At 37.8% G+C, this 13,758-nt stretch overlaps 2 protein-coding genes across 3 annotated transcripts; both read right to left on the bottom strand.

Annotated features, from left to right (window-relative positions):
* Positions 1-5: 5 nt before the first annotated feature.
* Positions 6-11,875, bottom strand: btbd10b (BTB (POZ) domain containing 10b). 2 transcript variants are annotated; one of them, XM_084108245.1, is made up of 8 exons: positions 11,705-11,875; positions 7,398-7,594; positions 7,031-7,307; positions 5,543-5,645; positions 2,440-2,560; positions 2,075-2,272; positions 1,560-1,670; positions 6-907 (listed from the first exon to the last, which is right to left on the bottom strand). In XM_084108245.1, the coding sequence occupies exons 2-8, from the start codon at positions 7,549-7,551 to the stop codon at positions 588-590; spliced, it is 1,284 nt and encodes a 427-aa protein (XP_083964371.1). In that variant the 5' UTR covers positions 7,552-7,594; positions 11,705-11,875; the 3' UTR covers positions 6-587. The 2 variants fall into 2 exon arrangements, with proteins under 2 accessions (XP_083964371.1, XP_083964370.1); XM_084108244.1 differs by having other exon boundaries at positions 7,001-7,307; positions 11,705-11,867.
* Positions 11,876-12,364: 489 nt separating this feature from the next.
* pth1b (parathyroid hormone 1b) lies at positions 12,365-13,069 on the bottom strand. Its single transcript, XM_084110200.1, has 3 exons — positions 12,992-13,069; positions 12,805-12,904; positions 12,365-12,712 (listed from the first exon to the last, which is right to left on the bottom strand). Exons 2-3 carry the CDS (start codon positions 12,894-12,896, stop codon positions 12,505-12,507), a joined length of 300 nt encoding a protein of 99 aa, XP_083966326.1. The 5' UTR covers positions 12,897-12,904; positions 12,992-13,069; the 3' UTR covers positions 12,365-12,504.
* Between the last annotated feature and the right edge of the window lie 689 nt (positions 13,070-13,758).

Genomic DNA, 13,758 nt, shown 5'->3' with positions numbered 1-13,758 from the left:
GCACATTACATTATATATCTTTATTAATACAATGATTTTCAAGCGCTTGAACAGACAGATCTTGAGCAGATAAATTAATGTCCAGCTAAAAAAAAAAACACTGCATTCATTCACCAGGCAAACGGACCTCCTGAGGAGACCGAGGGGAAAGCTTTCCAAAAGAAAAAGTGGCACCAAACCCAAATGCATCAAGTGAAAGGAACTTCATTATATTAATAATAATTAAATTCATTTGCGCTAATAATATAAGTCAAATGTAAAAGAACGAAAGTAACAATAATTAGAATCATATAATAGGCCCAATTACAAAATAAGTGAGGTTGCTAACTTCATTTCAAACAAACAAAAATAAATTTCCTTTGGTCAAGTAAAAAAAAAAAAAAAAAAAAAAAACAGAACAGCGAAGACGAAACGGGAGAGCACTGACTATGCCAGCATCCCAAGTCCATGGAGTATTTTTTTTCTTTTTAAATAGTCTGTAAGTAACTAGACAGTTGAGGCTCTAAGGCTGTGGAGGAGGTGCAGAAGGCAATCTGGTTATAGTGTCTCTGGTTCATGCTGAGCATGCGGTGAAGGGGCGTCCGCTCTCAGACGGCAGGCGACGGGGCGTCGGGGTCGGGCTCGTTGCTGTAGTGGTGACCGGGGGGAGGGTGGTTGGGAAGAATGTCCAGTTCATCCACCTGTGGTCCGGGGTGCATCACCACAAGCTGGTCCTGGGGAATGTCTGCCGCTGCCGCTGCCAGGTTCGTGATGGACTTGCTCTTCACGCACTGGAAGTCCACGTGTCGACTCTTGCCTTCCTCCTTCTCCCAGGACATGCGGATGAAGGGTCTTTGGACGTAGTTGTAGATGACTTCAGGTCGACCACCGGGACGCTTCTTCACCTTCTCTTTGTATGTTGGATAACCTACAAATGCAGATTTGATGTTCAAAAGTTGTGTCTTCTGATATGTAAACATAACCATCATGGACAAGTTCACCAAAAACATAAAATTCTGTCATAATACTCTCCCTCACGCAGAACCTTGGCCTTCACTGTAACGTAGAAATCAAATATGACCCTTTCGACTAGAAGTGGACACTGATGTATCAGCTAATATTTGGCCATTATGTCTTGACCTAATTTTACTGACTCCACTTTATCACTGGATAGTAAATCATTTGTTTGAAAATGTGTAGTAGGTTGAGTAAATGTTAATAAATAAGTTCACTTTTCATTTCAGCTCATTTTTGTGCATATCATTGGCTATAATTGAATTGTAGTATGCATGTATTAATATAATAATGTGATTATATCGGCCACCAGCCGGTCTGCTTTGTAGATATCAATATCATGACAATATCAGATTGGAAGACAATGAACATCATTGGTTCTCAGCTTTAATTGTTAAACCTGAGACCTGTTGCCATATTTAATCCTCTGCTACTGCAGAGAACATTCATTTTAGGGTGAACTTTCCGGTTAAATTATTAAAATAAGATTGTATATTTGACTAAATAGGTGTAATATTGTTAAAAAATAAATAAATAAAAATAGTATGTGAAAATAGGATTCTTACCTTCAATGCCAAGCCTAATTTTCTTAAGTCCTCGATCTTTTAAAACTGATTTGGCTACATCACGGTTTTCAATGTACTTGAAGAAACGATACAGCTTTGTACTGTATATAACTGTAAAAGGGAAAAGAGAAGTATATTTGATGTTGTCACAGATAAAAACACCAGTGATGCACCAAAACGAAAATATCATTTTACTTAACCTGTTAATGATGTCTTCATCATTAATGTATCCTATGTTTGAATATAATTTTTTTTTTACAGCCTTAGTTTAAATGTTAACATTTTAACCATGACTTGGAGTAAAAACACAATTATATATATATATATATATATATATACACACACATATATATAGTTGCTATAAAACTGCCTTAACTGGAATTTTATTTCAGCTAAATGAAAGTTTTAATTTTGGTTTCAGTAAAAAAATAATAATAATAATAATAATTTGGGTGCATCACTAAAAACACTCATGAAATGTTTTTAAGATAATCCAGAAAGGTGTGTGTGATTACTTTGTGAATACTCCTCTCCCATCTGAGGCGGGTACTCCTCGTCCCAGTCCACCACATCATCGTCTGTGAGCACTACGATGTGACACTCCCTCTCTCCGTTCTGAGCGCTTGCCACCATCAGAGGGAGCACCATCTCCTCCAAATAGAACTCAAACTGCCTCCGGGCGCCGTCATTGGACAGCTCGTGCATCAGGGCACCTGACGAGACAAACTGGGTCAATAAACAACCACCTGTTCAAAGCAGGGAATCCTGCCAGCTGTGAGGCAGAGAACACGGGTAAAATATCACGGCTGTCAGATCCCAGTACTGGCATGGACATTGACATTATCAGAATGGGCTTTGAAGAAGCAGAGGAATTACTCACTCAGGTCTCGACACTTGATAGTACTGTAGTCAAAAGAGATGCACAGATAGTCGCACGCTTCCCTTAGCTCGGGAATGGAGATTCCATCGGGACAGCGGATTATCCCAGATTTATAGTAATCCTGCCAGTTAGAGAAAGAACAGAAAACACAAAAGATGCCATTACAGAAGGTAGTCTTCATTTTGTTTTTGGAGTCTCCTACAACAGGTTTGCATGCATCCAAAGTCAAAAAACACTTTCATTTTCTCATGATATACATTGCAGCATCACCTCTTTTCTCACAGTGTCTGAAACGATCAAGGATTCATTCAGTCTAGCTAAACTCCTCTCGGAGATCCTGCTCTGCTCTGATTGGTCAGATGGCCCAGTCTATTGTGATTGGTCTACCGCTTACAGCGCGTGTTGGAAACAAAACGACCATTACCATATCTAAATTTCAACTCGAGCCCTGAGTCCTCTTTCTTTTGAAGTGGATTTGCTTTCGCATCGCAGAAAACAGCGTCTTCTCGACACGTCGACAACACGAACGGTGTTTGAGAGTGAGTCAAAGTAGACGTTGTTCAGTAGCCAATGAAGGCCATAGGTGGGCATTATGCAAACATGTTACAAACCTATGTATGTTTGTAATAGGAAGTAAGACTGGAATTACTGACGAGTCATTTCGGCAGTTCAGAATCAACTCTTGAAGCGCAATGAGACGTGAAAGAACTAAATTCACGATTGCACGCTTACGCTGTGTGTCAGTCAGCGTGTTTTTTTACTGCTCATTGTGCTTAACACTTTTTAAGATCGAGGATGTACCAAATTCGTTCAAGTTATATTGCGCTTTTAACGCTCTTTATATTCTCATTCATGCGTTTCATCACTCTGAAGTGTCAATAGTGCTGTGATGCACGTATAAAAATATCCAATTTCATTAGTTTACATTATAATGCTGTATATTCTCTTGCAGCATTTTAAATGGTTCATTTTAGCTTTTATTTGTTATTCATTTAGACGGGAAAAATATTGAACTTTAATATCAGCTCTTTACTGGTTACCGTCCATTACATTAAATTAATTTTCAGCAGAAAACCAGTCAGAAGTTTAATATCAGACACATCTGCAGTAGACCACGTGCCCATGACACGTTAGAGCCGAAGAGCTCACAAAGGTGATGCAGGTTCAAAACCAGACGCTGTCCAAATCCCATTCCTTATCCTCTCTAGTGATTTTTATACTGCAGTTCAGATTGGTCCTGCGAATTGAACGCTTCTCTGTTAAAGCTCAACACATCCTCTCTCTGTCTGGATTGCTAGTCAGTGACATTGTTTGAATGCACTCATCTGTGTTTGATTGTTTAATGTGCTGCTGTACCACTGTAGACACACTGCCCTGAGACACATAACAGACACTGTGGCCAAAGATCATTACAGCAAAGCTGATGACAGGCTTATGCTGCACTTAACAGCATTATTTAAAAGCCATTGCTGGAAGCTCATTATGAGATGTTCCCAGAGACGAAGCAGCCCACGGCGCAAGCCTGTGACCAAACCACAGACCCGTCTTAAATATTCACTTACGAATACAAATCACTTCGTCTTCCAATTAACAAGTTTTGTTCTGCCATCTTCTAAACACAATTAGGGATTTCCTTGGGCCTGTTTACACCTGGTGTCTTCATGCGTGTGTTTTCTCTGATGGGATAGCTATCCGATTATGAAAAGACCAGGCGTAAATGCCCTCCGATCAATCAAACCACTTCATTTCAGTCCTCCCAAAATGTAAATAAAAATAAACGTATGAGAGCATGTTATAGCCGGATATAACAGCGCTACTGCAACACGTGCCGCAGATGAGTAGCTGAGTATCTTCAGCAAGCCGATGTGCAATCTGTCGCAAACGCTCAACACACAATCATCTTCATTAAAAGTAGTGAGACTAAATGATCTTACCAGTGCCGATGCTGCTCGCTCTCCTATTGTGGTCTTTGATCTTGAAATTAGCTGATGATAAATAAAATGAAGCTCATATCTGTTGCTTTCATTGACGTGGGAAAGGAAGATCGGATTCACATCCGTTTTGTGGAGACAACCGTTTTAATGCATAAAGTGACGAGGTGTAATAAAGCCACGTGATGAAAGTCGTCATATTAGAACTTATAAATAAAATATTTATATTTGAAACCAGAGCCTAGAATTTGTGAGTGACCGTAGCTTCTTGTTAAGTGGGTCACACATCAGACACAAAGTATCACGCCATACGACGCCACAGGTAGGGAAACGCACAGGTATCGTAAATAAAATTAATAGTGCTGTCAAACGATAAAAAAAAGTAACTAATTCACACATTTTTCTGTAATTAATCACAATTAAATGCACCAAACATTACAATTTTAATCATAATTATATTTTTATATTGTATAATTTCACACTGAAATGTAGAAACAGCATGAAGACAGTATTTTTTTATATTTGCTAAATGGCATCTCTTTACTAAGTACTAATACTGCTACTGATGTAAATGGATCTTTCTCAATTTCTTGAGATGAAATAAGTAATTATAACCATTCAACATTACAGTATGATTGAGCCATCATTTTTTATATTTAATAAAAAATAAATCTCTGTCTGATTTATTGAGCAGATTTATTAGGTTGCCGGATCTGACACGCATCTGATGTTCTCAACTCTTTACAGTTTTTTAAGACTTAACTCATTTTAGACAATTTTGCATTTCTGTCCGCTCAAGCGTGAAAGAACTCAATGCGCGCTCTCTGGAGCCACTTTACAGACATCGCGCCAGTATATATTGGAGTTCTCTTTTATGTCTCATCACGATTGAATGGTTTAAAAGCACTTGAATGAATGACAGCGCAATCCTATAATGTAACGCTAGCCAAAGGATGCCAGTAAAAAACGGATGCTGCGTTAAATATTTGTAAGACATTAAAATGACAAAAAAGTATTGCAAAATCAGCGCATTAATTTTGACAGCCCTAAAAATGAATCATTCTGTACATGCAAGCCACATGCTGTCTGCCTGCAGCACCCGGGGTGTGACCCGCTTTACTGTGTGCAGAGAGACAGTAGGAAGACAAGATATATAGTGACAAAAAACCCACCAGAATTGCCCTAAACACAGTGGAGCTGATGCCCTCTGCCACCTCATACTCTCCTTTTTCGTTGGGCCGGGTGAAATTGTGTTCCCGTCCAGATCCAAACATTCTACAAGAAAAAACAAACAAAAAACAGATGTGTTTTAGAAACGAGAATGGAAAAAATGTATCAAAAATAGACAGATTAAAGAAATTAGACAAGTTAAAGGGTTTGGTCATCTCATCGCCCTCATTTTTTTCTTTTTGTGTGTGTAGCACAAATAGATATATTAAAAGTAAGTCCCATTTGCTTTCCTTCTATGGAGGACAAAATAGTCCAAAAACCAAAAGTCCCTGCTGAGACCTGCGATTAAGATAGGACTGGACTGATCTAATCACTGGTTTACATCTAGTAGTAACTGTGGTCCCTGTGGGTTCTCAAAGAGTCTTAAAATGTCTTCAATTTAGTTTCAGTCAAATTTAGGGCCACAAAGTCTTAAATATCTTAAATGGTGTCACAAAAATCTTCATTGGGGTCACAGGTCTTAAATTCTGGGGAAGGAAAAACAGGAATCACAATATATCCTACTGTAATTATTAAACTGTAAAAGGCAACAATTGAATTACATAAATGTGTAATCTTCAAACACGATCATATGAGCAAAATCCAATATCGTACAACCTCTAATTTGTATGCCTTGTTATTAGCACATAAACCAATTTCAATATATGTATGTATAGTTCAGTTCATAAGTTTACATTCCCTTTGCACAATATGAAAGATGTTAATAAGCTTAACAAAATAGGAGGGATCATAGAAATATTAATATTCACTAAGAAGACGCTAGAAAAATCAAAGAAAGTGCAGGATCTGAAGGATTTTTCTGAAGAACGATGGGCAGTTTAAATGCTCAGGACAAACAAGAGACTCTTGAACAACTATCACAAACATAAAACAGTCATTGGCCATCCAGTTGATCATCAACACACAGTATAGAAGTTGATTTGTCGAGTGTAAACATCTGTCATGTGAAACTGCTTAACTCAGGACAGTACTGTAACATTTTTATGATCCCTCGTTTTGTTCATTATGAACATCTTGTATATTCTGCATGGGTTATGTAAACTTATGAGCTGAACTGAATAAAACATGTCTTTTTGTAGGTTGTGCAGTTAAATGTGTGACGGTTTAATTAAGTAGAAGAATCTGAGATGCATGATTTTTTAAGATTGTATTGGTTTGTTCTGTAGGGACATGCTGTATTCATTTTATTTGTGCAGGTCTTAAAAAAAAGTTTGATATTAAAAATGTGTCTATATGCATGCATATAATTATTATTATTTTTTTCTGGGACACCTTAAGTCAGATTAGCATTTCCACTGCAAAATGCAATGCGGTCACAAATATTTTCAACATTTTCATACACGTTTTAAACGACAAAGGTGTTAAGTAGAAACAATCAAAATTATGAGGTGATCTTTAACCCTTTATCAGATGAGCGGTCTGCTCCTAACCTGCCCAGCATGGTGTTGGGCTGCGCTGTGAAAATCGAGGGGTCCACCACGAAGCGAGTGTTGTCCACAATGAGCGTGACCTTCTCTGATGTGCGGACGCTGCGGGCTCCATCTTTGACGTTCTCATAGATGAAGACCATTTCACCCATGCTCTTGTAGGCGCCCTCTGAACTGGACAAGCTACTGTTACGGCTGCTGGCCACCCCACTGCTGCTGCTGCTGGGAGAGATCCTCTGAGGCCTGGGGCTGCTGGGTCGAGATGAGCCGCCCTCGCGATCTGCCCACGTGACACACAACATGATGACAAACCACGGGACTTATATGAACAGCCAAATCGGCAGCTAAACGACAAAGAGAGTTTTCTCACCGCTGTTGTGTTGCCGTGTGGGTGAGGTCACGTTGCGAATGCAGGGTGTGAGCTGTCCTTCAGCGCGCTCGTGCGAAGAGTCCCGAGAGCGGTCACTGGAACGCCTTCGATCTCTGGATCGGTCACAGCCTCCGCTGGCACCATGCATGTTCATTTTCACCTGGACAGTCTCGAGTCCAGACTAACACATCTGGCCACTGCAGGAAGCGGAAAAAGAGAGAAACACCTCTGAATACAAGACCCAGTGTCAGAATCCAGCAACTCTCTCTCTCTCTCTCTCTCTAGAGAGAGAGAGAGAGAGAGAGGGGAACAGACTCCCAGTGTAATTTAAGGTGGAATGGGTCCCACGTCACCAAAGAGAGCTAATGTCACGATTGTTCACATCTCTGCATAGCAAAGCGGAGTCCAGTTATTATTACAGTTAACTAAAACCATAAAGAAACATTTTCTTTAATTGAAATTACTGAAACTAAATAACATTAAATAAAACATTTCACATTTTCATTTACTTTTAACTTGATGCACTGAAATGACAAACTGACATTGAAATCAATTTTCAAAAAAACTATATAGACAGACACATTTAAAAACAAACTTAGACAAAAACAGGCAAAGGTTTAGTAAACAAAATACTAAAATTATATATATAATTTAGTATTTTTTTGACACATTCCCAAAACAGCCTTTAAATGTAATGTAATTCACAACACCACATTTACATGACCCTTGTTCACGTCAGACGCTCAGGCTGGAATGTAGCATATTAACAGTCAGTGTACTAATATCCAAATAACCAACAGAATGAATAGGGCAGCAGATGAGACCGATCGCACAGGGTGTGTGTTCACACAGGGTGTGTGTTCGAACAGCTTCTGTTCCAGTTGATCAGGAAGTGCCTGGGGTAAATTCAGCTGGATGTCATCAGTGTAATACGCAGGAGAAACGGGCCCTGGTGTTTGTCATACAACTGAACAGACTGGTTGTGTGCATACACACCTGTAGAATGAAAGTGAACAAAGCAGCACTGTTGTACGATCATGGTTTTTGGACTTGTCCCATGCTAAAGTAATCATACAGTACCGTGGTAGATCAAAGTACCATTCTATTACCATCTGATACACTCTACCATGGTAAAGACACGTTTGAAAGTCAAATTATGTGTCAAAATATGTAATCCTAAAACGCATTAGATAAATAACCATTAGAGAGCCCCATTATGTTTTTTTTCTGAATATTCTCTTTCATGCAGTGTGTAGTTATAGCTGTTTGTGAATGTAAACGTTCTGCAAAGATGTAAAGTCAAAAGTGCATGATAAATAAAGTTATTGTAAGAAAGAATCGATTCTGAACAGCCTGAACGAGTCCTGTCTCTAATTCAAATCCCACCGCGTTACGGTTCTACGTCACTAGATAAGACATTTGCAGTTTATTTGGACCAGCTTGCTCCTCACTGTGCGTTCACACCGCCGGCGGCGAGAGCGTCAAAGTGGCCGGAAGCCATTCATTTTCAATGAGAGCCGGCGGCGACCTCCGGCGAGGGCGGCGCGGCGCGTCTTGGACGGCGAGAAGAGTTGAAATCAAGTCAACTTTATGGTAATAAGCTATGACGCGGTTCGGCGGTAACCAGCGGCAACCAATCGGAATGTAGAAGTCCTCCGCCTGAGAGGATACAAGAGAACACAATCCTGTAAACTTTGGTTCCGACCGCATTAGTTCCTAAGCAAAATGGAGGAAAAATTCATAATTTCTGTTGCGGGTTTCCCGTTATTGTACGACTTGTCATCCATAGTGTTGTCAGTTTGATTAGAAAAAGCCGCGCAACACTATTTATAGGCTACATTTTCGCGCTAGAACTTCTTTGAACTAAAAACGCTTGTTTTTTCAGCGGGAATGCAATTCATTTGCTCAAAATAATAATGATTTTGACCAATTGCAGCTACGTTTTTTGCGGCCCCTTTAAATAAAGTTTTTTTTTAAAATCACGCATTCTAATCTAATCTAATAACGCCAACATTTTCCTATTTACATGTTGTGATTTGTATAGTCACAGCGTGTATAAATAACAAGGTCACATGAGACACAGCCATCTTCTAACCGTACACATACTGGGAACTATATTCTCAGAAGGCGAAGCACTGCTACTTGGGCGGACTTATCTAACTCTGGGGGATACGGTGAATAAGCTAAAGTCCCAAAAAGTCGGCGTGTTCCTTTAATGCTGATGGTGAGGAATTACAGCAACATCTCATAGTGTGCCTCAAACTGAGTAGCGTATCAGTGAGAAACGATGAGAATCAGGCGAGTAAACCTGTTGTAGGAGACACCAAAACAAAATTATGAGCTTTTAAAATAACACAATAGGGACACTTTAAGACGGGATATGAATCAGACATTTGTCTGCAGAACCACTCCCTCTGTGCACAGCACTTCTGGGGGTTTTTAATGTTCAGGAAATTCCAAAGATAGTTGTCCATTTAAACCAGTCCCTTAAAATAAAACAAATTCAGAGAGAGCGGGAGAGAGACCACCCCTTTCTTTCTGAGCCGTGCACTGACCAATTAACATAGCTGAGATCTTCTGATAAACCCGTGGCCAGTTTGTCATTCTTATATTGTGCAAAGTAAGCTAAACATTCAATTCTAGATAAAGAGTCAGTGCAGTAAATACAAATATTGTTAATGCACAAAATCATGAGTCAAAAAGCCTGCAAAATCGCAGTTAAAGCCAAAACCACAAGGTTAAGTGACTGACACAAGTAGATAAACTAGCTGATTTAGTAAACACTTACAAGGAAGAGAATTGCTTCATTTGTCATCCTGTGCAGTGTGTGAGTAATCTGCACACACTTCACTGAACTCATGTGATTCTGGTCGTGTCCTCAAGTCCCCACAATGTAAGATAATGTTAATAATTAACAACAAATTAACTGCTTTATCACATCAATCTCTTTTACGTTACATTCCTTTGCTATCAGAAATGTTCGGCTATGCAAAAAGTTTTTGGACACTTAAGGCCATTTCTATGTCACTGCTTTAGATATAACATGTTTAAGCATTTATATATTTATAAATTTATATTCAGGATGTGATGTTAAAACTATGACGTGATTTATTTTTGAACTTTTTCATAATTTAATGTCATTATGATACAATTTAGTGAAAAGGGAATTGGAAATGATTATATTCTTAACTGTGGAAGGTTAGTAATTTAAACAGGGAAAATTAAATATATAAAATTGCTAGTTATCACCAGTTTTTTGGTCAAACTTATTCAATTAACTTGCTTTACCATATATATATATATATATATATATATGGTAAAGCAAGTATATATATATATATATATATATATATATATATATATATATATATATATACACTGACATAAAAGGGAATATATATGTTGTTTTAAAGGTATTTTTTTATTTTTAATATTTATTTGTCTACAGTAAAGTTTTAGAAACAACACCAACTAGTTTTCTTTTTTGTACACATAATAAAATGACTAGAGTGTTAATAAAAATCATTACGTTTTATTGGAAACACTTTTTTCAATAAGGTTTCATTAGTTAACTACATTAGTTAACATGAACTAATAATGAACTGCACTTCTTTGTTAATGTTAATTTCAACATTTACTCATAAATTATTAAAATCAAAAGTTACAGGCTATTTGTTAACATTATTTATTGCACTGTGAACTAACATGAACAAACAGCAGTTTTTGTATTAACTAATGTTAACAAAGATTTAAAAATACAGTAATAAATGTATTGCTAATGGATAGTTCATGATACATTAATGTTAACAAATTAAACCTTATTGTTAAGTGTGTGTGTGTGTGTGTGTGTAATTCAGGATCCAGAGAATAGCCTAGCCCAAGCGTCAATATATGGTTTACGGCCACTTAAGTATCATGTTTCATAATGTTATATAAAATGGTTTTTAAGAACTCTTCTGATTTGATAAACAAAAGCGATAGAACTGACATCCTTCCAACTAATCAATGACTGATCGACTAATCAATGACTGATGGTGTGTCATCCTGCCAGAGACTCGATGCCTGACAAGAAAAAACAAAAAGAACAAAAGAAAAAAAAGAAACGCTATCTGTCACGCTTCACTCATTAATTAAGCAGGGATGTATACATAAATGTGTGATTATATGTCTGGTTTGTTGTAAAGCAGCGAGATCATTTTTACACACAAAACCTCAGCGGACGTTACAGAACTATTAGCTAACGTTAGCCACCGAAGCTAACCAACAAAACAACAGCCGTTTAGATTAAAAATTATACACATTCTTACCTTTTTACAGTATCGTGAGCATAGTTTGTCAAATAATTTAGTACTGGTGTTCTCCCGTAAGGTAAAATGAAAAGAAGAACCATTAAAATTTGAAGAGGACCATCAGCTTTTCCTGAAAATGCGAATCTGATCTCCACCAACTGCTGACAGAAAACGCGACTTCACTAAAGTATCGCGAGAACTGTGGGACGTGGTCAATGAGGTTTTTTTTTTAATTGATCGTTTGAAAAGTTGCTAACAATAAGAAAGAAAGAAAGAAAGAAAGAAAGAAAGAAAGAAAGAAAGAAAGAAAGAAAGAAAGAAAGAAAGAAAGAAAGAAAGAAAGAAAGAAAGAAAGAAAGAAAGAGCAACACAAATTGTCTTAGTTTGTTGTGTATAATATTGTGTACAGATAAACATATCCAGTTGGTCCACATTTTAGTGCAATTGCTGGATTTCTAAAAAAAAGTACAAATCTTTCTTTAAAAAACAAACAAACAAACAAACATTTAAATAGTGACACAGTAACGAAACCAGTGACTGAAAGCATAGGCCTACAAGGTTAAGACATTGTCCTTTGTATGTCCTACACAGGGTCTGAACATTATGCTTTAATATCTAAATAAGAACAGATATTTACAAATAAATAAAAGTACCCTTTGAAAATAAATAAATAAATAAAGACATAAGTAAAGCAGTGCACTTTCTTTCTCCAAGTACAGCAGAATATTTTAATTGACACTTACTGTGTCCTCCTCCTGCACTGATGTTACCGAGAAAACACTTTTCATTATTTAGAGTTCATTAGCTTTTCTAAAACATCAGTTCCAGATCCAGGTCGCACTTTCCCCCTTTCTTAAACGTCTGATAGATGGGCCGTTGTTTTTCCCCTTTTGCTCCTTTTGGGAGTCATTTAATGAGGGAATGAGGATGTTGTTGAGCTTCAGCTGAAGCCAGTCCTGCCTTTCTAACATCTCCTTGTGCTCCCGAACGTTGTGCATGAGCTGAACTTCACTGATTGACCTCTTGCTGTTGCACATGGAGACATGGAGACATGGTCAGATTTGAACTGAGATCACAAAACATCTCGGACCAATATGTTGCATCCTATTCTCTCTTACCTGAGTGGTGCTCCCTCCAGATACAACAAACTGCAAAGACCCCACAGCACAATGATAAGCACGGGTTTCTCCAAAGAACGTATGGGTAACATAGTGATACCTGTAAGGTGAGTTATAGTAAAGTAAAGTAAACTTTTCATTTCTTCTATAATGTCTATGATAGTGAGGCAATGGCCTCTAAACTTACCAAGTCTTGTTGTCTTTTATTTGACTGCTTTTGTATTTGGTAGCTGCTGTACTGAGAGGGTCCATGTGTTGTTCGGTGTCGTATTTGTGTGTTGGGACTACCCTTCCTCTTTTTATATGCACAAGCCCCCTCCCGTTGGTCATTGATGAGCTATCTGCATTATTGATGGTGATGTCATCCATGCTTTGATGGAGACTGGCATGCACATGACGACACATGACTACCAACGTCCCCCCCACTAATTCTGTTTTCAACACCTTGGTCGAGACCGCTGTGATCACAGTGCTGTAGAACTAGTGCCATGTACGGCTATGGCGGTCAGGCTGGGTGCCACCTTCGACAAAGTAAATGTTTCATTATATGATGTTCAGAGACTCACAGTTTCACAATGTCTTAAAATTAATCAGCAATTATTATTCTTAATTATTAGACCCAATATAGATATTAAATGTTTATTTGTATATATTTTAATTAAGTTTATTTTTCTGTGGAATATGCATAGAGAAAAATAAAAACATTCAATATGAATAAATATTTTTTATTCTAACTGGCCACTGCAAACTTTTCTTACACTGAATCTGATGCATTAGTGGCACTGTTGTGAAACGACAAACACAACATCATATGAAAATGATTCCCTAACTTAATTAGGAAAACACAGAGTGAATTCTATAACTCATTTCTCGTGTTTTTTTTATTTTTTATAACACAACACCATTTTATGATCATATGATTTATTGATTTATTGTTGTATGCCATTCCGGGAT

The sequence above is a fragment of the Abramis brama genome, assembly GCF_963993115.1.
Source record: "Abramis brama genome assembly, chromosome: 3".
Lineage (NCBI taxonomy): Eukaryota > Metazoa > Chordata > Actinopteri > Cypriniformes > Leuciscidae > Abramis > Abramis brama.
This window is presented reverse-complemented; position numbering and strand designations above follow the sequence as displayed.